The following is a 26870-nucleotide window of genomic DNA, read 5'->3' as shown; positions in this document are numbered from 1 at the left end:
TATAATGATTCTGAATGCACTCATTCATTCATCTAGTTGCTTTCTCTGCTTCGCAATTTTTTTTCTAAAGTTCACTCGTTCTTTCTTTCATTATATTCTCTCTTTCTCTCTCTGTGCCTTCTATTCGTATTTTCTCACTTGCTTCTCCTTCTCTCTATCTCTTCTTGTCTGTCTGTTTCTATACTTTCTTGTTTTTTGTTGCTCCTGTTTCGTGTTATTGATCCTGCAGAATGATAATACGCATGCTTGTGCGGATGATAACGGCGCAAACTCTCTTCCATAGAAAAGTCGGTTTCGGGTAGGTTTGCTATTTTCCTGGCTGTTTTCTCGCTTTAGTTCGCAGTTTCACCGCACCCGACACTAGCGCCAAAGATTTTTAGCGCTACCAAAGGGGTTTGAGGTGGTTACTAGCAAAGGGGAAGAGAAGAGAGGGACGATTCCGACAGACCTTTTCTGTAAGTGGGGGTGGGTTTGTTAAAAATGCTTCAATGTTGTATGCCAAGCGAATCGGTTTTGGTTGGCGAAGGCGGAGATTTGTGTGTGTGTATGTGGAAGAAGGGACACACAGAGCAACGTGGAAAGAGGGGGGCATTTGGTCTTGTGTAGTATGGAGCAGGGGGGCCCAACCCCATCTGTGAGTGAATACGGTTCCGTCGTTCTGAATGTGTGTTCCGAGTTGAGCGGGAGAACCTCCGAGTACTACTAATACATTCCGAGATCGCCTCAGTCTGGTGGTGATCCGTGTCGCGAACGGAAGTACCCACTGTGCTACTGGTATCAACTTTTACCGAAAGATCTCGTGAGTTCATAAGCGTGAGTGACAAGCTTCAGATTTTATTTACGTTTGTGTCACTTCCTTAAACTGACATTTTTACATTTGTTAACAGTTACGTTGTTTATTTGTGCAACAGTCAAAACATTGAAACAGGTGTGTTTGTTGGTGAGGAAAATAAGTGAACTCGGTTCAAGATTGTTTTGTGTGGGGTACATGCCACGTGGTAGAACACAAAAACCAATGTAACCTTGTTTTCTCAATCTACAAGATTCGGTGGGATCTTGCCAGTGAAAAAAAAACGAAAAAAGTACATCGTGTTAGTGTTGACATCGTGTTTTTCGTCTGGTATTCATTAAATAACATGAAAGTCGCATTGTTTATCGGCATGTCATCCTAAATGTACGAGTAAAACTGAAAACTTCGACGTGTATTATTTATCCTGTCACCATGACATGTGTTTCGAATTAACCTGAGAATTCTTCCTTTACACAATACATAACTGAAAGATAAATTCTACATTTGGAGGTGTGGCTGCCTTTTTTTCTTAGGCTGAATGTGATAAACAATGACATCCATGGCTCGAGTAATTTGTGCTCTATTATTAGCCGTGTGCAGCAATACAATAGTCTCTGGTTCTTGGGTTACATGGTATGGTTCAACTCAGCATGACACAGTCACGGACAAGAGCAACGTTGTAACTGAGAAATCTTTCCGGGAAGCTAAAGGTAAGGAGCGTTATTAATTAATTGTGTAGTTCAGAAGGTTTTCGGTTCAATCATTGGTTTAGAATGTAACTCTACTTTTTCTTCCGATTGAATCTATATTATGAGATGTTTGTGTACAATCAACGTAGAAACAAAAACACAAGTGCTTTCATCGAAATTAAACCCAGGACCATGCGCTCAGGAATCACCCTTGGCTACTTGAAAGCTACTGGACATTGATAACATACGAGGTGTTTGTGCATATTAAGAGTCTGAGTGTTATAATTAGAAAATTTGCAGGCATAATATGTTACTTCACAAGTAAAGAGTAATATTTTGAAACTTATTTATACAGGCGCCATATCTTTAACTGTAGTACAAAGGGTAAAAAAATAACATTAAAAAATATAAGCGTTTTTACAATATAATTATCCATACGAGAGAAACCTTCTTAAATGCACAACAGTATACACGCCCTGGTACCCTATATACACTTCCCCACGGCATTTTGAGTCTCATTATTTTAAGTAGCGTTATCGGCGCCTAACCCTCTCTTTCTACTCGCTATATCTCATTTTTTCCCCTATATTCCCCAGTAAGCTCATGAAATAAATCATCACCGGCAAGCGTATCTAAATGTGTATAATAAAAAAAAAATGGAAAGTCACTGTAGTCTATTTTATGTAGTGTTGTCCATGAGACAAGGCAGAGATTTTACAGTAGAAACATGGTCTTTCTGAGACGAGATAGTAATAAATCTAATATTGTGAAGAACTCTAATTTTATATAAAATATAGTATTTGCTACTATTCTTAATCTGCACTTGGGAGGCATGAGATAATAGAACTCTAAAGGTGCTAATAAAATGAAATATTTAAAGTCATCAGGATACTTTACTTTTTAAATACATTTATATTAGTTAATGGTAGTTTAGTACTGAGATTCGGTGAACGAGATCGTTTATCTCTATATTATGACTTACTCAAGTAAATTTATGCATAGCTAATGCCGTGGAAAGTCAAGATCCCATTCTATGAACACCTGCCCGATTTTTACTCACGTTTCTTTATCTGCCCTGCCTAGGAACATGATTGGTCCGGTCCATCAAATTAGCAAGTGTGCTCTTTCTGTGTAGTCTGGGTTCAATCTCGGAAGACACATGTTGGATGCTTAGCTAATTCGATTACACTTTCGGCCACAATAAAGAGAATAAAACACCGACATCGACTTCTGTGAAACTTTGGTGTAAAGGACTTTAAGATACGAATATTTCATTGTCATAAATTCCTGGTGGGGACACTCGACTGATTCGAAAACTGAAACTACATATCAAACTGCTACGTTTGTATATTTGCGGTCAATTTCTTTCCACAATGAGATTTCGAAAACTACAGGCTCTAGAAGCGATCCGTTTTTCGCTCGTTGATTTCGAATTTTGTGTATATTTCCCAGTTCTCATTGACCTTTTCAACAAAAGAAATGGCGTTATTTTTCCATTCAACGTTTCAGAGGTCATTTTGAGCCCAAGCTTGACATTATTACTAGAGATCTGCAAAGGTTGATATTCTTGTGTATAGGGATGGTACCGAGACCGAGACCGAGACGGACTTTCAGACACCGAGACGAGACCGAGACCGAGACGGACTTTCAAACACCGAGACGAGACCGAGACCGAGACAGAGCTCTATAAATCGAGACGAGACCGAGACGAGACTTAGGTCAGTCTCGAAAGTCTCGATCTCGTCTCGAATATTGATATTGATAGATACTAAAATTACCTTCACTCAAAATTTGTTTCGTTGCTGTGTTTGATAATATGAGAACGGTTGACTCATGTACAGTGGCGTATTTAGGGGGTGGTTATCGGGCTCAAACCCCTCCCGAAAAAAAAATGTGATAATTTTTTGCATTGCACGTACAACGCAAATGTTTCTTACTCGTTCCTCAAGCCTCTCCCGAAACAAAATCCACTGCTGATGCAACTAGAATTCATCTCTCTCTCTCTCTCTCTCTCTCTCTCTATATATATATATATATATATATATATATATATATATATATATATAGATAGATAGATAGATAGATAGATAGATAGATAGATAGATCTGGTCGCGTTGCCACCGAGGTCCGCCCTGCGCGGGTTCCCGGGGGCCCAACTTTAATTTTAAATGGAAGCAAGGGGTGAGTGGTACCTCTTTCGATAGATCTTGAAAAACTAAAAAGCGTTGTGGCAAAAGATCTTTTATATCGAGCACTGTATTCAAAATGGCCGCCAAGACCTGTTGCCTCTATCGGATACAGTAAAACGTGCAGTACCACTAATATGAAAACGGTTGAACATAAATGAATCGAACAAAAATTCAAACAGAAAATGTCATGTGGCACATCGATTGATATTGTCGCGGAGACTCCCAGGGCCACACTTCATGGGGCCCAGGGCGCAACTTCAAAATTGTAAATGGAAACATGGGGTGAGTGATACCTCGTTCGACATATCTTTAAAAACTAAAGAGTGCTGTTGCAAAAGATTGTTCATATGGGTCACCGTTTTCAAAATGACCACCAAGATATGGTATCTGCATCAGGTAAAACGTCCAGTATCACTAATATGAAAACACCGGAATAAATATTCGAATGGGAAATCACAGAGGGTATTTATCATTCTATAGCTCGGGAATGTTGCAACAGTAGAAAAGATGATTAGAGTGAAAGTGGCATAATGGAAAGGAAGAAATTTAACTTCTAGAAAATTATCGCTCCAACCTCACTCCGTAAGTGAGTGAAGCGGGAAGGATCGGTGAAATTGCAAATGAGAGCCTTAGTTTTTTGCAAATTGTATCTACGAAACAAAGTTATTTGAAATATGTTTTTAAAAGAGATAAATGTCTTTGTAATGGGATAAAGTATATAAAATTCTTGTTAAATGGTACCTTCCATTTTGATTGCGCGCAATGGTTTGATGCGGAAATGAATCAACTGAAATGCAAAACAAATTTGTCGAACAATGCAATTTTAGAACAATGTTTACGAACGTTGGTTTTCTTCAACAGTCCTCTGCATGATATTATGATATTGGTTCGATTCTTTTCCTTCTGTCTTCTGTTCCTTCCATGTGATGAGTTTCACTCAAATGTCCACAGCTACATTCCGAATAACTTTCAGCGGTAATTTCAGTTGTGATCCTTGGTAACGAAACGGTACATACTGATGCAGATATGTCCCAAAAATCTTGCACGCAATGCGTTAAATTATCAGGGCGAAGAGGCGGGTAAAATGTTGTTAAACTTGAATTTCACCTTATTTTTATTCACCTTATTTCACTTTATTTTTATTCATTATAGTACCAGTCCTTTGTACACACAAGTGTTTCAGACAAACCACATCTATTGCAAATAAAAGTGAGGTTCTCGTTTGAGATTTTACCATTCATTCCTGCTTCACCTACTTACGGACAGAGACCGGAAAGATAATTTTCTATCATTTCCTCTTTTGCATCATGTCAATTATATTTTAATAATCTTTTTCTCCGTTACATTATACTCGAGCCGTGGAATGATAAATACCCTCTGTGCTTTCTTATACGAGTTTTATTCTGTTCATTTATCTCCAACTATTTTCATATTAGGAGTCTAGTGGTACTGGACGTTTTATCTGATACAGGCACCATGTCTTGGCGGCCATTTTGTAAACGGTGACCAATATGAAAAATCTTTTGCCACAATACTGTTTAGTGTTTCAAGATTTATTCAACGACGTATCACTTGACCCATATTTCGGTTTAAAATTTCTAAGTTTGGCTCCCTCGAAAGGCAGCCCTGAAGGTACCGCGAGAACATTATTCGACGCGCCCCATCCTTTCCTGTTTCACTTTCTGACTTCGTTTATCTCCAACTGTTTTCGTATTAGTAGTACTGGACGTTTTATCAGATACAGGCATCATGTCTTGGCGGCCATCTTGAATACGGTGACCAATATGAAAAATCTTTTGCCACAACGCTTTTTGCTTTTTAAAGATCTATGGAACGAGGTATTACTCGCCCCATGTTTCCATTTAAAATTTTAAAGTTTGGCCCTGGTATCCCATGAAAGGCGGCCCCGGGAGGCACCGCGACAACACCATTCAGTGTCCCCCATGGCATTTCCTATTTGAGTTTTTGTTTGGTTCATTTATGATCAACCGTTTTCGAGATATCTCTGTGGAAAGATTAAAATGGGCCATCCTGGATATATATAGCCATCCTGGATATACTCTGCAATATCACTAGATAAACAAGCAATGTTACTAAAGCAAAATAAAGTTGTATTTTCTCAAATTGCGCTACGTAAAGTATTACATATTTCTAATTTAGTTATTTAACAAAACCACAATAGCCCACACATTATTTAGTGTAGCTTGGAAATCTCTAATAGCTCAAATGACATGGACAGTGCAGTGCGCATCAACTGTACCTTAGCGTCAAATACTATGATCATGGTATAATATATTTCGAATGAAGGAAGGAACAAAGCTACAAGAAACGGAAAATTTAAATGTTTCTAAAGACTTTACTTCGAAAACGCGCTGACATATCACGTCTCATCATGCAGATGCTTCCAAAAGACTTATATGCTTATAACGCCATTTACAACAATTGTTATTTCAAATCGTTTCAGAGATACCAAACACATTGGTAGTGATTGTTATAGGGCTTATGACGTATTTGTATTAAATTTTTATAATGATTATTGCTTTTCTTTGCTTCTATAACATTACAACAATAGTTTCTGGTGGTTTTAATTACAAGTCGCAGTTACATTATTTTAAGCAGTGTTGCTCACTTAAATAAATTTCTAAATATTATTCTAAATATGTGCAAATAAACTGAAAAATATTTTAAAATTACTCGTAATTTGTTTCATGGTGCAAGAATGCTTTCAAGAGACGACGTTTTTCATAGTCTTTGGGCTACTTATAACGTTAATGTTTAAGTCTTCGTTCCAGCAATACATGTAAATGCAAATTGTAACTGAAATTAAATGTAACTGATATATTTTCAGTAACACTAGTTGTTCCCGCTAAGCCTTATGCCTGGTGTACACTTTAGATTAAGAGCGTACTTAATTAAAAGTTCTAATTACATTCTAATTACATTTCACTTGCTTTAGTTTGACCACCGACCACCTCAAACTCGATCTATACCATATAGCTATATGCAATTATTCAAGGACTTACAGTTAGTAATACACAGTGTTCACTTTTGTTTTGTTTTGTTTTAGTTTAACGTCCCACAGTTATACTAGGGCTGCTAAAGGAGACGTGGAGCTAATGATTATAGTGGAATCGGAACCACTTCGGTCGTTCAACTTTACCCCTACCGGAAATCGAACTCCAGACCACGGGAACCGAAATCAAAAGTGCTAGTCGCCAGACCAAATGGCGGTCCTCACATTGTGTTGATTTAAATCATTCCGTCAGTGTTTCCAGATCTGAAGATTAAAAAGTAGCGTGTCTGTACTCCGAAAGTAGCGAATTCGAACTATTTGCAGCTCAAATATATAGAAACGAATACTTACTGATGGTGCTAATGAAATAATTTAATATGAGCTGGAAAGTGTGCTGGACGTATTGCAAGAAGAAATTATGATTGACGGACGAAAACAATTCTAGACTGGATACCACGAGACAAAACCAGCCTAGGAAACCTCCCCAAACAAGAAGGTGTGACGAAATCAAGAGCCACTGAGGAGTAACCTGGAAAAGAATTGCCCAAGTTAGATAGTTGTGGAGAAGAATTGGAAAGACCTTCATCTAGCAATGGATTGATAATTGTTGATTATGATGATGGTGATGATTTTATTATATCTGGACCTCGGAGGTAAACTAAACCAAGTCATAATTTCGTAATTTTACGGATGCAAAAAACCGGTTCCTCAACTAAGACTAAATATATTACTTTTACTAGGTAAGGTAGGGTAAAAATGGATCCAAAATTTAATGAAAATCATAGAGCGAAAAAAATATTTTTGACTATTCAATTCATCATGTTGCAGCAAATCTAGGAAAATTAATACAAAAGAAAGCTAGAAAGTTAAGAATGATTTGTTTTGGAGATAGCTCGAATTACCTATATACTTATATAATATGTATGTCCATGTTTCGCAAGTAATTTTTAATCAATATAAAATTTCTAGGTAATGAAGCAAGATTAGTTTTCTCGAATAAAGATTGCATGCACCGTTGAGAGCTCAGGAATAAGATTAATCTATGTTATGGCACTGGATATGTGCTTACGTAATGCATTACGACCTTATGAACTTGTATAAGACACAGAATGCACTTAAAATGAGACGCGAACTATATGAAACAGCGGACTTTGAATCTAACTTGTTTTGTGATCCAACTCGAGACCTCAGATAGCAAAGATGAGTGTAGTAGCTCCCACCACAAGGTTCAGGACGTTCGTGTTATAAAGTGTCAATTAAACACGGAGATGTGAAACGGTAATATAACATTTCATCAATTTCAAACAAAATACGTATATTGTAGTAATAATTTAACCTATTTGTTAAGATAGTGAACGTTATTTTTGGTTTTTGAAATGACAGTCAAAGCAGAATGTATTGAATAATAAATGAGAAATTGTAAAGTTTCAATTTCGGTACGATTAAATACATTCGTGCTGCTATGTGTTGCGTTATCCGTTAGGAGGTATTGAACAATTCTGATTCAAAGGAAGGAAATAAACTACTGTAGAGTACTGGGGTTAATTTAAAAGAGTTTAAATGTATCCGCAGTTCTGAGGCTATATGAGACAAAGTCTATTGCTGAGAGTCAAATATGAGTTCTATTAGGGTTTTAGCGTGATATATCCACTGATCATTGAACCTGGAATACGCGCATGGAAAGCATTACCACTAGCAAATTAGCTACGAAGAGGTACACGATACCATAATTCTAAGTCAAAATGAAAGGAAAAAATAAGCGGAAACGACAGACTGTACGAGAATGATAGTTTCACTATTTTAATTTCACACTATTTATTTCGAGACTTTCGAGACGAGACCGAGATTTGGTACTCGAGACCGAGACCGAGATCGAGACAAGCATTTGTTGACCGAGACGAGACCGAGACCGAGATGGTGATTTTTTACTCGAGACGAGACCGAGACCGAGACCATTATTTATCAACCGAGACGAGACCGAGACTGTGCAAAGTCTCGTCTCGTCTCGTCTCGATACCATCCCTACTTGTGTAAGACAACCAGTAAAAGAGCAGGTTGACGGATATTGCAGACGCTTTGCTATAGTTTGAATGGCAAAATTTATTGCACGCTGACAACTTCAAAAGCCTCTAGAGCCGTAATGAGGCCTACTCGGATATGGATTTATATGAAAAAAAAAAGTTGCATTTAATCATCTATCACTTCTCCAATTTTGCCACAAACTCACCCTAACACCTACAGGGTGGCCCAAAAGTAGGTATACACTCCTGCATTGATCAAGTATAACATTCTAGCTTAGACCCTATAGGTTTATTTGCTCCGGCTGTTCCGAGCTTAAGATACAAGTAAAAAGACATTAAGAACAAATAATAAAGAAACTAAGTCTACCTGATAGATGACAATAAGAAATTATATATATATATATATAAAACATTGCATTGATCAATACGGGATTGTACAGGGCCGGATTTAGGTGGGTTCAAAGGTTCACGTGCACCCCCTTTTTTGTAAATATATACTATGTAAACTAAGAAGCTAGCAGTGTAAATAGCAACACTTTCCGAAACTTTCTGCCATCATCTTTCCTTTTGAGGTTTAAAAGAAAGCAGAGCTTTGCAAAAGCAATAGTTTAAGTCGATTTTCTAAAAGTTGAAGGCAAAGGATTCACCAATCAAAACAATGTAACATTTCTCAAGTAGGAGGAAAAACAAGCCAGGAGGAGAGAACATTTTTTTCGTGCGTATCACTTGCGACTTCCTTTAAAATACTTTCCTTCGTTCTATGTATCAGCGTTGTCAAGGGTAAAGAATATTGTCACATGTCACTTTGAAGAGTTTCAGTGTGATTGGTTATTTTGGTAGTTATTGGTGCACCCCCGTCAGATAATCCTGGATCCGGCCTTGGAATTGTGATCTACTTTCGGGTCACCCTGTATATTAAAATGCTACGTTTATAGGTTTTTCTATAGCAATTCACTCCCTTTGTAAGTCCTCCGTCCTTTGTTTACGTCTGTAAAGGGAGATGTACAGATACAGTAAGGAAGTGAGAAGTAGATTCATGCTCATAATTATTAGAATGACATACTGTATAGATTCAGCTAGTAATATGTTAAACACTTATGCATTTAAAGATTAGTATAATCAATAGCTTTCAGAACCTACTAATTTCTTCCACTTATATATATTTTGAAGTTTGCCGTCGCAGCTACTAAAATCAGCTTAAATGGAAGAGAAGCAGGTCATAAGTATCTTCAGAAAAACAAAGACCAACACATATATTCCTCTAACGCCACACTTTGGCTACAATTGCAATATCTTCTAGTAAGTGTAAAGGGGGTTCTCTCAAATGAATCTTGTACTATCTTCATCTTAGCTTTCCAGTAATTTCTGCACCGTAATTCAAGATAGTAGGCCACTTCTTACACAGTTAGTCTTACCAAATTTGTGTACTCGTGGCTGCTTCGAGGTTATTATTCTGGAGTTGATGTCAAAAACAAGAAGTGATCTAGAGGCGACGAGGGTATGTTAAGAGTATGAAGTTGCAGTAATACTATATGTAACATAATCGTGGTGAATACCGGCACTTTTCTTTCCCGAAAAAGGTATTGATATTAACTATTATACACATTCCTTCTTCATGCCTGAAAGAAATTCCATATGTTCTTCATGCACCTGTTTAAAGTCTTTTGTCAAAAGAAATAACGATTGTACGCGCATTTGTTATTTTGAAAATTGAATCGCTCTTGAAGGTTCCGTGGTATGAAAGTCATCTTGGCATTCAGAGGGTTAAGCAATTCATAGGTAATCGAGATTTGAACTATGATATATATCATTCAATGTGTTTGATCTTGTACATTGCTTTTTAATAAGATGCCGGTCCAATTAATTTAGAAACTCCAAGTTGAAAGTAGAAGGAAAAATACTCTGGATGCCTTGTTATCCGGAAGAGCTACAAATGTCTATTTGTTTTATGATGTCTGCATTCCAAACATACCCAATATGTTATCAGTATTAATCACTGAGTTGAACTTCTAAGATTCGTTCCAACTATGTTAGCTCTAATATCAACTGATCATGAAATAGGGAAATATACAAAGTTAAAAAAAAAAAAGTGTGTACATAAAATGGAATTCAATGTTATGAAATATATTCTTTGTTTTAGTGCCAAATTTCAAGGATGCCAAGAGAGAGAGAGAGAGAGAAAATTCCTATCTTGCTTCGCTGTGTGCCAGCTGTCTGTGTAGTTTTTAGTTTTATCGTAGCCCCATGTGTACATATAACATGCATAGATAACATTGCTTTCACGTGTTGAAGCGAGTTGAAGTCTGCTTGTGTGTGGGATGGTCCATGTAACAGAGTCACGGTAGAAAACTAAAATTTTTGGAAGTTAGTTGTTAACAGATTTTTCTCTTTAGCAAGTTATTTGACATAAGTACAGTCTTCAGCAAAAGTGCATACTTTTCTGCCTTCATTATGTTTTGCCAGTGGTTTAGATAGAACTCTTGGAGCAATTGGATTAATTAATTAATTGGTATTTTAATAGGAATGTAGGTGTTAAAACTATTTGTCACCGTCGAGAAAAATAGAATGTCCAACGCATCCTTCTTATAAAAGAAATCTCAAAATAAAATCAGGACACAACCTTCTCATGACACATTCACAAAATAGAAACAAAAGCAATGATGCAAAATTAGCTTAAAGAGGGTTAATTGAATGTAAGCTCTATGAAAACACAGAGCAAAAAAATAAAAATCTGATAAAAAAAACTAAAACAAAGATCTTCACCAAGCTGAGAGGATAAATTACACAGTACGCAAAGAAAAAGATGTATGTGCCGTACGTAAAAACGTAAGTTACATATGTAAATCCTGTAGATTTTTGACTTAACATACGACTATAGGTAGCATTCTGCCTGTGGATCTCACATACAGATGGACGTATGTAGCATATAGCTGACGTATGAAACATACGTATACGTACGTAATATACGGAAGACGGTTAGGTGTCAGACATCCTACAGCAGCATGACGTAACATATAAGCGGGAAAAAAGCAGTACGTATGTAGCATACGGATAACGTATGCTTTGTACAGATTTCCGTGGTAAACATATGGATTCTGTATATTTGTACAATATACCGCTGTCCGGAAAACTGGTTTTTCTCAGTGTAGAAGACGTGTAACAAGAAATATATGACTAAAATAATAATAATAATAATAATAATAATAATAATAATAATAATAATAATAATAATAATAATAGTAATAATAATAATAATAATAATAATAATAATAATAATAATAATAATAATAATAATAATAATAATAATAATAATAATAATAATAATAATAATATAAAGAGATGAATGCTATAAAGAAAACCTCAGATAACGTCAAATATTAATGTGACGGAATTAAAGTGAGAATATAGCCATTAATAGGGTCGGGAAGTTGAGGAAAAATCCCTTTTTTTACGAGTGCCCGAAGACGTGGCTTAACGTAATATATGTTCATTTTGGGTCACTGTATGCCAGAAAATGGTGGATTTTATTTGTCATTTTTTGCTTTTTTTGATATTTTTTATTGGTCTTTTCTTAAGCTTTTCATAGGTCTTAACGTCTTTTTTGGACTTCATCTTTCGATAATAAATTTACTGGTCATGAACTCGAATCACCACCACCTATTAAACAGTTTTTCTTTAGTAAAGCAAATTCAAAAGATAAGACATTCTTCAACGACTGGACTGATAAGACCAGATCTGCAACTATCACAAATCAGATAAGGAGGCGTAACAATGTCCTCCAGCAAGGGGGTGAGGGTGGGGAAGTTTTTTATTTTAATTTTAGTTTGTACTTCAGTTTGTGGAAGAAGGACAGACAGTTAACTTACCAAAAGCTTGTATTTCTTGAGCATTATATTCATTTAATATGCAATTCTAATTAAAGTGGGTCTTATTTTTCTTCCTTTTTCCAGTTTTTATGTCCTCTTTTCGATAGTTTTAGGTCTTTTTATAAATCCTTTTTAGCCAATTTTTAGGTCTTCAACTTCCGAGCCCTAGTCATTAAAAACAGTGTCTCCCCTCAAACCTAACTAATATTCTGAGACAGTCTTAAATACTCGTAAAGTATGTGTTTTCCGGACATTCTACTATAGTATACGTCGAATATACAGTGAGACGATCCAGTCTTCGTGGTATGGAGGGTTGACGTCATGCCTCAAATTGAATTAATTTAAATACATTGATTGATGTATACAATATTTTTCTATTACAGTACTATTCTATTACGAAACGAGTCATCTGTTTTATTTTCTTCCTTCCTACTTCTATATTTGACACCAACCGCTTCGTTCCAGTCATCATGACTTTTGTCTTTCTAACATTTATTTTCATCCCATATTTTCACAGCCCTACTTTTAAAAATTGTGATAAGCAAATAATGTCATAGAGACTGTAAATTTGTTCCACGGACCCCTAGGATCCGTGGACCACCAACTGGTAAAGATTGCTCTAATCTACTACAGTAATATAATTTCATATCCCTACAAATGTTATTGAGACGGTCTTCGTTGTTGCTCCGTTCATCTAAGCGTGCGACATCATAATTAATTTGAATAGCCATTCCTTTCTAATAGACAACATATCAATAGCAAATTATATCACTAAAGTAGGGCCTAACATTTTCTAAACATTAATTAATAATATTTTGATTTTCATAATATTTCGAAAAATAATAACTGTTAAGCAAAAAGTAATATCGCAATTTAGAAAACAGCGATTTAGTAGTAAGTTCATTACTAAATATGAGTTTTTAATATTTTATTACTGAGAAATAGCACGTGATAATACTATAACATGTAATCACTTCGTATTCCTTAGCTAGAAATACTAATTTTAAACCGTTGCATTCTATTTTGTCGTTCTTCTTATGTTATTGTAACATTAACACAATACGATAACGTTATGACGTCTAATATTTTTATTTTATATTCTTGCTAAAAATAATGGTTCACATTTTAACACTACTTTTATTGGACTTCTTATAACATAAGCCATTACAATCTCCCTAATTTCGATACGGTGGCTCAGTGGTAGAGCGTTGATCTCTGGTACATGGGATCCTGGGTTCGATCCCAGCCCCCGCCAAGTGAACTTTGTGGTGGACAAACACCGTGTGCGTGAGTTTTCTCGGGGTTCTCCCGTTTCCTCCCAATTTCTGCATTCCACCATTTTACTCACTTCTCATCACGAACTCCTTTAGCCTAGCCGGCATAACTGTGGGACATAAAACTTAAAAAAATCATTTCAAAATATGATAATGTTAAGACGTGTACTGCTTTCATCTTCTATTTCTGAGCTAAAAATAATTCTAAATATTTTGACTCTATTTCACCATACTTCTTATATTTTAAAACGTCATATTCTCTTCATTTGAATATAATATGTTAACATTCATTGCATGAAATGTTTTCATCCTATGTTTTTCAGTTAACACATTACTATCAAGAATACTTCCTTGCTAATGGAAATGTTCTGCTCAAGTTAGCTCGCTCGCTAGTAAACGATAATTCTTCTTGAACTAATAATCCTATCTATTATTTACCTATTTCAAACTATGGTTGATTATATGTAAGCATTCTAATAAAATGAAAACGCACTGTAAAATGATCAAGTCAGTTTTTTTAATGACATTATCGCAGCAGTTCATTCTGTATTACCACCAGAGCCTATGCATCACGTAGAAAATATTTAACTTTTGTAGAAACATGATTAGTGCATATTGTGGTTTATGTCATATTTGTTTAAAGTTGTTAGTAGGAATGTTAGTAGAAATTTATGACTTAATCATATAATAGCTTTTTTTAACAAAAAATAATAATTTTGTGCTGTGTGGAGTCCATAGCCGATTCCTTCTTGCGTTTGAGGTAGACAAACACCGTGTGCATGGATTTTCTCAGGTTTTTGCCGTTTCCATCTACTTCTTTCTTTCATTCATCATCACCATCATCATAGTTTCCCGTACCCTCGGAGCATAATCGTGGACGGTAAACTGAAAAAGAACCTTATATGGAAGCATAGTGGCTATGGGAGTAGGCAAGAAAAGAAAATTCCTTTTGGGAAATTCTACGTATGTCTTAAGTTCAAATTTTGGTTTTGATACGTTAAGTGCTGTCAAATCTTTTGGGCTTTGTATACATGGAGAGACGAATAAATGAAAAGGCCTTTTTAAAAAGGAAATAAGATAAAGCGATACAAATTCATTTAAAAATAGATATTCTTCACAATTTTAAGACCTCCATTCCAATCACCGGAAAGTAAAGTAAAAGAGCATTATCCAATGCATTGATACCCGTAATCATCACATCAAATCTGCTGATTTATTCATGAACAATTTATGTAGAACACGACCATTATTCCCTTCGAAAATATTTAGTTCCGTTTATAAATTTTGTGATTTATATTCACTAACAATCGAATTTGCATGACAAAAGTAACAACGAAATTCATTGTATTCAAAATGTAACACAAAATTATTCAGTTTTCTTTTCAATATGTGTTGCAATGGTTTGCGGATAGGTTTGTAGAAGATAATCCTTTCTTTGTTCTCATTGATTTTCCAAGAACAGTTTTTTGTGATTTTAAGTATTATCTTTCTTTCTTATTTTTGTACTGGCTAATTATCGATATTTTCCTTCATATTGTTTCGTCCTGTACTCTAAATGCACACAATTTTGATCATAATTAATGATTATTTCGTTTCAAGACTTCTATAACTTTTGTTTTTTAAAATTCAGATTTCAGATTAGAGGTAAAGATCCTGGAAATAAATGCTCTGTTTTGTTTATAGAGAAGAGAATAAGGGCAAAGTGTATGCTGTACAGAGATAATGTGTTATGGTTCAATTAATATTTGCGTCATCTCTAAATTTAAATAAGGGAAACAACCACAGATTTTGTGATTGTTAAATAACAGATTTATGAAGGAACAGATTTTGTGATTTGAATACCACATGAAAACCATGATAATCTAGTCGAATGTGGGTATATGCTAATAAATAAACAGAGGTGCGCCCGAAACAAGTGTAGATACTGTCTCGTCTGGAAACTGATTCGTTAAAAGGATGTCTCGTCTCGAAAAATGTATCTGTGCCTATTGGAAGAGCTTTCCCCTCTCGAACCTCGTCACGAAAATTTTGTGTAGTCTGGTCTCGTGCCCAACTTTAAATATTAAATAAATAAATAATACACACGGGAAAAACGGAAATGAAGCGAATTTTTGGGAGAGACATACAAAACAATACAGTTTAGAAAACGGAAATTTAGATCTAACAGATACAATAGGGCTAGTGGGGAAGGTGAAAGAAGGTAAAGAAAAAGCTTTCTATTGATGAACGATGGAGTAAAAATATACAAGCAAAGAAGGTTGTCTAACACTACACCACACATCTGAAGTAATTTTTCAGTCAAAATTTGACTAGGGGACTGCGATTTAACGTTCTGTTTTATTATCGGAGCTAAATGAGACGGAGCTTGATGCCTTAAGTGGGATCCAGACCATTTGGTTACTATCACTTGTATTTTAATCCGAGTCATAGTAACTTTATTCCAAGATTGAATCCGAAACCACGGACATAGGTAACATGCGCGTTATCCATCTTCCATAAAGAGATATCTTGAAGGGTATAACTTTAGATATATATATATAGCCTAAGTTGACTATAATAAAACACGCCATAAGACTCCAAACAGTGTTAGATATCGTGTCCATGTATCTGGGAATCGTTTAGGACCATATTTTCTTTTGCATTGCAGTTCATCTGCGATGAAATATGAGGTGTAGCCGGCAAGTTGTTCTACGGAGGCCATAGCTTTTTTAACGAGGGCCGAGCTGTTTTACGTATCATACAAGCAAACCAATAGCCTTCTTTCAGACTGTGAAAGCATTAATAACTCACTGGGAGACGAAGCATGGTTAGCCTTAACTTCAACATGTAAAATAAGACTAAATTATTATTATTATTATTATTATTATTATTATTATTATTATTATTATTATTATTATTATTATTATTATTATTATTATTATATAATATTCAGTATGTTACCTTTTTGGAACAGGGATTTGACAGTGCATGAAGTTAGAATCACAGGTTGCAGGAAATTTAGGAATAAGCAATGTACAAGAAAACGAACACTGCTCCTGGAAGTTCATTCTTAGATTGCGTTTACATGGGTACAAATATCCCTTTAAAAAATCTAAGAAAAAAAGTCAAACACATACACTGTTATACAATAGTATAGTAATAAGTTTGCAACTATGTGCATCCAGTTAGCCAAATGAGAGTGCAAAGAGGATTATTAATTTTAATTGTTTCAACTATTTTAACTTGTTGACGTGCTTCTTTAATTTTTAAAAAATATTTTTCTCTTACATTATATAGTATTATAAACGTTCTTCATTTGCTGTTACTTAACTTTAATAAACATATAACATATTCATTCTATTTCGCATGGGAAGAAAGGTCAATTGGGTCGTTGGGCTCCCATTGGCCAAGCCGTGATTATATCTTTGGACATAATTCAAATGACAAGTATGATAATAACAAACAGAATATAAGCTATTATACCATTGTGTTAAAATATAAGTGTGTGCAATGTTGTAATTGCACCAGCTCCGAATAGAAGTGATGCAGCATACTAAAGAATTCATGCCTGTAACCTCTGTATGTGTGGGTAATTCATAAACTAGTTTATTTAATATTCACTTTGACTTGCTTTGCTGGTTCTATTAATCATATGCCAACAATGACTATTACTTTCTCTCTAATAAATAAGTTGAATCTTTGAAATATTTCAGAATACAAGTGAAACATGTGCATCGTAAAAAAATGTTCTTCATTTTATTTTATTTTTCCTGTCAAAGACTGACTTTTAATTGATATTTAAATTGTATTTATTATGTTTAAGTATGTGCATAACTCGAGAATCCAAAGACTGCACAATATATTTCATAGGCTTATATAGCAGATCAGGATCCACAATCATGCTATCATAAACTTAATCCCGATCAGATGAGCTCATTATATGGGTTATTGCTTTCAAAAATATGACGCGAAATTCGACCTCCGAGAACTTGGGAATTCTAAGTGTGCACAACATATTATTTCACACGCTTAAGTAACAGGTTTGCTTTCGAAAATATGACGCAACATTTGACCGCCCATAACTCGGGAACTGAAACCTTGCATACCATAATATTTCACACTCTTATATAGTAGGTCAAAGTTCAGCACGACGATTAATTTGGTCTATAGGTTTTTGTTTTCGAAAATATGACGCAACATTTCACCGCCATAACTCGGGAACCGAAAGTCTACATAACATAATATTTTACACTCTTATATAGAAGGTCAAAGTAGACCACCACGCCTAATTTGATCTATGGGTTTTTGTTTTCTAAAATATAACGCAAAATCTAACAGCTCATAACTATTGAACGGTAACCCTATTTCCCACCCTTATAGGCTACAGTAAGTCGAATTCTACCACCATGACAAATTAGTTCCCGATCGGTTGAGTTCAATATGGGCTTTTGTTTTCAAAAACATGACTAAAAATTTGACCGCCCATAACTCGAGAACAGAAGACTGGATAACATAGTATTTCATACGCTTATATAAGAGGTCAAGGTCTACCAATATGTAAAGTTTGATTCCAATCGAATGAGTTCATTGTCTGGGTTTTTGTTTTCGAAAACACGATGCAAAATTTGACTATCTATAATTCGAAAGTTTGCACACAATATTTTATACGTTTATATAGCAAGCCGAACTCTACCACTGCCCAATTTCATCCCGATCGGATGATTTACATATATAAGGAGTCTGTTTTATGACTCAAAATTTGACTCAAAATTTGAACAGAAGCGTGCACAACATACGGTAATATTTCACACGCTTATGATAGTCAAGTTCTATTAACATGCCAAATTTGATTCCGATCGAATGAGTTCAGTATATTAATTTTTGCTGTCGAAAATCTGACGCAAAATTTGATCGTCCATAACTCGGGCACCCAAAGCCTGTACAATATAATACTCCTCACGCTATATGGCAAGTCAAGATTTACCATCGTGTCAATTGTAAGTCCGATTGCGTGAGTTCGGTTGAGCTCGTACGAATATAGTATCCTTAATAAAGGACGGAAATATAAATGTTGAAAATGTCTGTTTTGTTAATAATAAAAAGGACTGTATCAAATGAAAATTGATTTTTTTAAAAAAAAAAAATCGGCACTATATTGCTTAATGTGTATTTATCTGAAAGCAGTTCTAAAAATGGATGGCAATGAAGTTTAAACGGGAAGCAATTTTGCAATTAAGTCAGATACCTATTCAGATATGTACTGAGTATGTCGAAATGATTAAAGACTAGGGTCATCTAGTGACTTGAAAATAAAGTATAAGAAAACAATACAGTTGACATGTACTGCACTTATATCAAACTTGAAGTATGAAAAATTAGCGCAAGATATTTGAATAAATACTTACCGCAATTCGCATATATTCATAATTCTCTTGTAAAAGGTTTATGCACTATCTCGGCGTTTACTTGATTGAACTGGAAAGAACTCTGGAAAAGCTCAGGGAGATAGAAAATTACGAAAAAAAAAAAAAAAAAAAGAAATGAAATCTTTGAGTTTTACGTCCCACGGTTATGCCGGTTAGGCTAAAGGAGACGGTGATGATGAATAATGAATGAAATGGTGGAATGAAGAAAGTGGGAGGAAACGGGAGAACCCCGAGAAAATTACGAAATTTGAACCCAGAACCTTGCGATTCCAAAGCAACAACACTCACTATTCATTTTTGCTCCTATAAATTAAAATTGTGTTAACATTGATACCTTATCTATGCTTTTCCTTTAACATGTAGGTGCGCTTATAAGTTCAGATAGAAACTATTCCGATGTTTGATTATGTAAATTGTAGATTATTCAGATGTGTTAGCCCTGAAGTGTTTATATGGCACAAGTGTTTAGTGTGAAGGCATACAACATATGAAGGCATACACTAATCAATGTTGTCACAATTTAAGTACATTCATTTGGATTAATATCATAGAAAAATATACTTCAAAATAAATAAGTTAATGTTTTGACAGTTTTAGAAACGACTTGTGGTTATTGTTAACATATCCAGGATCTTCTGAAGTTTTCTACCAGTGATCAAAAAATATCTAAAATGTATCCTAACAGCAGTTAATAGAAACTGTCATGATAATGTTTAAAATGCACCTGAACTTGTGATGTGTTCAATGGGTATACCTGTAGGAACGACTTGTAAATGTGTAAAGCAACCAAATATTGTTTAAAAGTAGTTTCTATGCCAGTATAGCCCCTATTCATTGGACACATCAGAAGGTTAGGTACTTTTTGAACACTCTTAGGGCAGTTTCTATTAACCACAGTTAGAAGACATTCTAAACATGTTCTGTCTTGTGTTAGAGGAATAAAGGATATTTTTGGACAAACTAAACAATAGACGAAAATAGTTCCTAAAATATTTGAACACTGATTCATTTTTTACAGTATACAAGTTATCATTAGACAGTATTCAGAGTGGCTCCGAAAAAGTGATGGAACAACGTTTTCTCCTCAGAATTGTGCAAATTCATTTGGTAGCGCGAAGTCATGACTGATTCTTCTCCAATAGGAAAGACTGGTGTAAGAAATCGTGGTAAATCAGGTGGAAAATAGTTTTAAAACAGTAATAAAATAATCTATTTATCTCAATTTGACTCTACAAAAATAAAAGTGATCCCATGAACTACGATATACCTGGAAAATCTGAAATAGTCATTATCAGCAGCAACAACCTGGTTCTAACGCCTGGGAAGGCTACAGACCCTACGGAGGTAGAATTCAGTAGTATGTGGACCAAAGAAGTCCTGTGCATAGGTTCTCTCGACAAGGTTTGGAAAGATGGCCGACGCATGCGATTATCTAACGAATATTACAAATAATAATCTGACTTTCCAATATCCGGGGAATGTGATGGATGTATGGTGTTTTTTTAACCAAGGCTGATAATAACATCATTAGTGAGCGTAGCAGAATGTAGCCTCGCATTGTCCTGAAACAGAATAACACTTCCGCAGTTCTCAAGCACTGGCTCCACTGTTTTTAGTGTTTCATGCACACCCTCGATTCCTACGAATAGTAACTTACAGAATGGCATTGATTGACTGGGTAAGTACTCAGAAATTTATGTTGCACGATACTCTGACCAACTCTTTGCAATGGTGCATCACGTTTGGAAATCGTTTCATGCGATATCTACAAATGAAGTCAGCATTAAAAGACTCATAACACGCCAACTTATATTTTTATATAGGTCTGTCTAGAAAACGAAGAAACACAGGCATTTGCACATAGAACCAAGGATTGATGTAGTACAGCATGGTTTCAGTAAAGGTCATAGACACCATTGCAGTCACTTAAGTGCTCCATTTCTTGAGCGTGGCAAACTCAAATGAGATCAAATCTTTATGAAAACTTTAGTTTGATAGCTGGAGGATTTAAAGTTGAAAATTGTTATCGTTAACAAAAAAAAGTATGAGAGTCACTGTAATGGATATTCTACTGTTCCCTCAGGTTTTCCTAAAGGAAGAAATGTGACTCAACGTAATGTTAAAAATAAAAGAGTGGAAACTATGTTCCTCACATCCCCTCTACTTTAAGCACTATCGCAGGGCTTGGTGAAAAAATGCAGTTATTTTACGAGGAACAAGCTTCAATATATTGAATTACTGTCATTTTTGAATAACTATAATCTATAACCTTATATGGAAAAATAAACATAACGTTCTCTGGCATTAAAACCCACAAAAGACTGTTGGTTGGCTTGGTGGCTATTAGTTGTGTGATGTGTGGTCAGAGTATTTGTTAACACCATAATTATTTGAGGGTTTCCAGATTAAAATTCAAGTAATTTCTCAATTACCTCACAATGCTGGGGCAATATAAACTAGTTAAGTTTTCCAAAGCAAGGATAGAGCGAATCCGCTATTTCCTTATATTGGCTTATTTCATGAACACTAATAAACTAAGCTATGCTGAATGATTAAGAACAATACATTGTATTGAAAATATCTCAGATGGAGAAAATAAAATGTGAACTCTGTTTGGTATACTGTAATTACGTGAAATGTGGCTAGGGAACATCAGTTCGAAGTGAAGGGTATGTGTAGTGGTCACACTCGAGATGCATACATGTATATGCACGAAAGAAGTCCCACCAAAGTTTCCTCCTATTTTCCGTATTGAAAATTGCATTCCATTGTAGACATGTTTCACATGATTTGGCGCCTTTTGCATTTTTTATTGAATATGATCTCAGGAAGTGTTTTTTTTTTTTTTTTTCGAGTATTACTCCATGGAGCATGGAGCATTCTGAATTTGACATCCAACCTATACTCTTTCTATCAGTGATCACAATCTTCATATAAAACTTTCCTTAGAATTGAGTGAGTAGTGTAAATGTAACACCTACGCATCCAATTTATGTAAATTGACCTGCATGGCCGAGAGAACTTGGTATTCAATCATTTTTCTTCCTAATGATACTTTCCTACTCAAGCATATGTACCTAGGTTTAAGCTATCCTTGGTTCAACTTTTAAGAACTATATCAAAAATAAATTATATAATTTATTACTGCTATTACTAATTAAATAACTCAGTTTTTACTAGAAACAGGAGAATCATGCTATATATTTAACAGAACTATGTTACAATTAGCATGGAATAGTCTGTAAAGTCATGAACAATACGGGTTCTTGGAATTAAATAATCTTGGAGATATTACACTAGTTATCTTGCACACACGTTTAATAGACGTGTTTCCATGTGACATGTTGTGTTATTTTACTTCAGATTTTCTCTCTCTTCAAAACGGCAATAGTGTAGCAATTGAAATATATAACGCCTCGACCAGTGATGAAAATTTTCCGGAAAATTTTCCGATTCATAAATACATACTCCACTTATTCCTACATCGTTGTATAGCCGTGATGTGAGGTGGAAAATTTTCTTCTATACTTTTTCGGAAAATTTTCCGTTCTTAACAAATATCAGTGATCAAGTAACAATTCCTCAGTATTCATAAATTGATTAAATTCGTGTATAGAAATGTTAAAAATTGAAAGATTGTTTAAAGAATCTGAAAATTTTTATGGCTCAGACAATTTTCAGTACTATGTAGGAACAAGTGAAACAATTTTTCAAGAATCGAAGAATTGTCTGTCCTGTACAGTGAAAAGTTTCCGGAAAATTTGGAACGGAAATTTTCCGATTCATAAAAACATACTCCACTTATTCCTACATCGTTGTATAGCCGTGATGTGAGGTGGAAAAATTTCTTCTATATTTTTCCGGAAAATTTTCCGTTCTTAACAAATATTAGCGATCAAGTAATAATTCCTCAGTATTCATAAAATTGATTGAATTTATGAATGGAAATGTTAAAAATTGAAAGATCGTTTAAAGAATCTTAAAATGTTCATGGTTCAGACAATTTTCAGTACTATGTAGGAATAAGTGAAACAATGTTTTATAAATCGAAATATTTTGTGTCTTGTATGGAAAAATTGAAGAACTTTTTATGAGTCGGAAAATTTTCATCATTTTGAAGCAAAAAGTAAAACTATTTTGTGAATCGGAAAGTTTTATTGCTGTGTAGAAACAAATGTAAGGAATTTTCATGAATCGGAAAATTTTCATCACGATGTAGACACAAGTGAAAACATCTTTCATAATCCGGACAGTTTTGGATATTATGTATAGTGATGTTAGGTGGAAATTTTTCCACTATATGTAACTGCACATTGAGATATACAATTCCTGTAGAGGAAAATTAGACAGCAACAAATTATAATTTTGCAATTAGATTTCGGGAATCAGAAAATTTTCTAATATTTCAAGATGGGAAGTAAAAATTTACATAGTGTTTCTCTCTCTCTCTCTCTCTCTCTCTCTCTCTATTATATCTACTTATTTATAAATGTTGCAGAAGGTAAATCTATAAAAGTAGTAAAGCTATGAGAAAACCGTCTTATGCGTATTAAACTGACGAAATCTAATATTGTAAGATCAAAGGTGGATTCTGAAGGAAGAACGCGTTGAAGTTTTTGAAACATTCTTGAAATGAAGAATCGCTAATTTTCACTTCATGAAACTTTTTAAGAGAATGTTTATTACCAGTAAATTTTACGGCTAAACAACAATGTAGGAATAAGTGGAGTATGTTTTTATGAATCGAAAAACATTCATGACTTTTAATAAATTGAAATTTTAAATAATAGAATGGGATATTTGTACTCTACGAACTCATGTTCTCTGCACTTTGCACACACACACACACATACAGAGAGAGAGAGAAAGAGAGAGAGAGAGGAGTCGAATTGAGTTGATTTTGAGTTTAACGTCCCTTTCAGCAGCGAGACTATATAAAACGGGACCAACTGATTAACGTGAAATCCGAACTACATGAGCTCCGCTGGAAATTGAAGCCAGGTCTTCCATGCCAAAGGCGCGTATGCTAACCGCTTACCTACGAAGGAGCTCGCAGATGAAGAGAGAGAGAGAGAGAGAAACACTGTGTAAAATTTTACTTCCCAACTTGAAATATTAGAAAATTTTCCGGTTTCCGAAAGCTAATTGGAAAATTATAATTTGTTGCTGACTAACTTTCCTTTACAGAAATTCAATTTTGTAGCTGAATGCGCAGTTAAATATAGTGGAAAACTTTCCACCTACCATCACTATACATAATATGCAAAATTGTCCGGCTCATGAAAAGTTTTTTTTCCACTTGTTTCTACATCGTGATGAAAATTTTCCGATCTATGAAAATTCCTTTCACTTGTTTCTACAGAGCAATAAAACTTTCCGATTCACAAAAAGTAGTTTTACTCTTTGCTTCAAAATGATGAAAATTTTCCGACTTATAAAAAGTTCTTCAATTTTTCCATATAAGACAGAAAATATTTCGATTCATGAAAAATTGTTGAACTTCTTCCTAAATAGTACTGAAAATTGTCTGAACCATGAACATTTTCAGATTCTTTAAACGATCTTTCACTTTTTTACATTTCTGTACATGAATTCAACCAATTTTATGATTGCTGAGGAATTGTTACTTGATTGCTGATATTTTTTTAGAACGGAAAATTTTCCGGAAAAATATAGCGGAAAATTTTCTGGAAAATTTTCCGAAATGGAAAATTTTCCGCGGAAAATTTTCCACCTCACATCACTAGCCTCGACACATTATGTACGCGCATGATTAGATTTGCTTATTAAAATTTCTTTTGCTATACATCGTGTTCTTTGGAAACTCTGATCTGGTCCTGAATATATTTACCCAGAAGAAATGGAATATAAACTTCTTATAATTCCACCACAAACTAGAAAGAAACATGGAAATTTTGTTGCTTGCATGCTAAACGTTGCTTTGTTAGGCAAAGATGCGTTCCAGGAAACAGAGGATAGAACGGAGGTTGTGTGGTGAGGGGGAGACGGTGATATATCTTTGTGCTCTCGGAGTGATGGTTAGATAAAAATGCATGACACTAAACAGGAAGTGATAAGTGGAAAGAGAAGAAGCCGGGAGATAACTAAGTTGTTATGAGGAAGGAAGATGACGAGGCTTAAATTCTATTATCTTCACTCTCAACCTTCAGCTGGCTAATTACACGAAGGAGGGAAAGACTGGCCCCAAGATTTACTTTTACTCATGCAAGTATGATTCTCACTTTAAAAAGTAAATTTAGAAAAGACATTTCGTAATAGAAGTGCATCACAACTTATAAATAAAAACATTACAAATTTTCGAATGAAATAAAATTTCTAGATTTACGTTCCCTCCTCCTATGCCATTTTTAAGCTGAAGGAGGAGATTGTTGGTGAAAGTGAATGATTATGAAATAAAAATCTTTCAGTTTAACGTCCCACGCTTATGCTCTGTAGGTTAAGGGTGGTGATGATGATTAAGGCAAGTGAATGATGATGGAAGATTTGGTGGAATGATAATATGGGAGGAAACCGGAGTACCATGAGGAAACCCACGGACACGATATTGTCCACCACAAACTCGAGCCAGAGATCCCACGAAGCAGAGGTAAGCGCTCTACCACTGAACCACTGTGGCCCATATTATGAAGTAATTGATGGAACGCAGCTCCAGCGATGATGGTCGACAGCTCCAGCGGGTCCAATGCTACTACGGCCGAACCTCCTCCTGATTCACTGACATCTGGATGACATGAAGGTAGAACATAAGCGGAAGTGTTAATATGTATAAAAACTTGTGCAAGAATGTTAACATTTTGGATTGCATTTATAGGTTCAAGTCTATAGTTCTTATTTTCTTTTCTTTTTTTTTTCTTTTTTTTTTTTTTTAATTTTGGTAAACTCAACTCCCAACACTCAACTTATAACATGCACACACATTTTAGTACAAATAGAAGAAAATTAAATTAGCATAGGGCACCGGCGTCACAAGAGAAAAGTAGATTTCTTCTATTTACTTGTTAGTGTCTAAGGTAGGTGTTTCTTTTCTTTTTTTCTCTTTTTTTTAATAAGGAGAACAGAAATCAATAACTTAGGGATAATGCTCAATCATATGTTAACTGTCGTCTTTCGGACCACATATTGAATATATATATATATATATATATATATATATATATATATATATATATATATATATATATACAGGGTGGGTCATTTTAATTAATCCACGGAAATATCTGAAAAATGATAAAACATAGAAGAAATGTTTCAAGTACACGTTATATATTGCTAAGGGGGAAAACCAATTCCGCCAAAAGTACCCCTCCTCGCCCCCCCTAAATGGGGGTAACGGGGGGTAACTTTGAAATGTCAAATGGGAACATGGGTCGAGTAATACCTCGTTCGAAAGGTCTTGGAAAACTAAGTAACGATGTACCAAAAGATGTTTCATATTGTGCACCGGTTTCAAAATGGCCGCCATAATATGGTTCGGAAACTCCAGTACCTGTAGTGTGAAAACCATGGAAGGTAAATGAATGGAACAAAATTGAAATACGTAAATATCATAGGGCATATCAAACGGTATGGTCCCTGTGATCCCAGTGGCCTCCCTAAAGGGGT

The 26870-nt window shown here is 34.9% G+C and overlaps 1 protein-coding gene across 1 annotated transcript in view; it reads left to right on the top strand.

Annotated features, from left to right (window-relative positions):
• Positions 1-319: 319 nt before the first annotated feature.
• Positions 320-26870, top strand: part of LOC145680859 (kielin/chordin-like protein) — a 1295905-nt gene continuing 1269354 nt past the window's right edge. Inside the window, exon 1 of the mRNA XM_081751993.1 lies at positions 320-1500. Coding sequence (XP_081608119.1) covers positions 1341-1500 — 160 coding nt within the window. The 5' untranslated portion in view covers positions 320-1340. The remainder of the gene's footprint in view (positions 1501-26870) is intronic.

The sequence above is a fragment of the Thermobia domestica genome, chromosome 3 (genome assembly GCF_964235325.1).
Source record: "Thermobia domestica chromosome 3, izTheDome1.hap1.1, whole genome shotgun sequence".
Taxonomy (NCBI): Eukaryota; Metazoa; Arthropoda; class Insecta; order Zygentoma; family Lepismatidae; genus Thermobia; species Thermobia domestica.
Note: the sequence above shows the minus strand (reverse complement) of the source record. Positions and strands in the feature narration are given on the sequence as shown.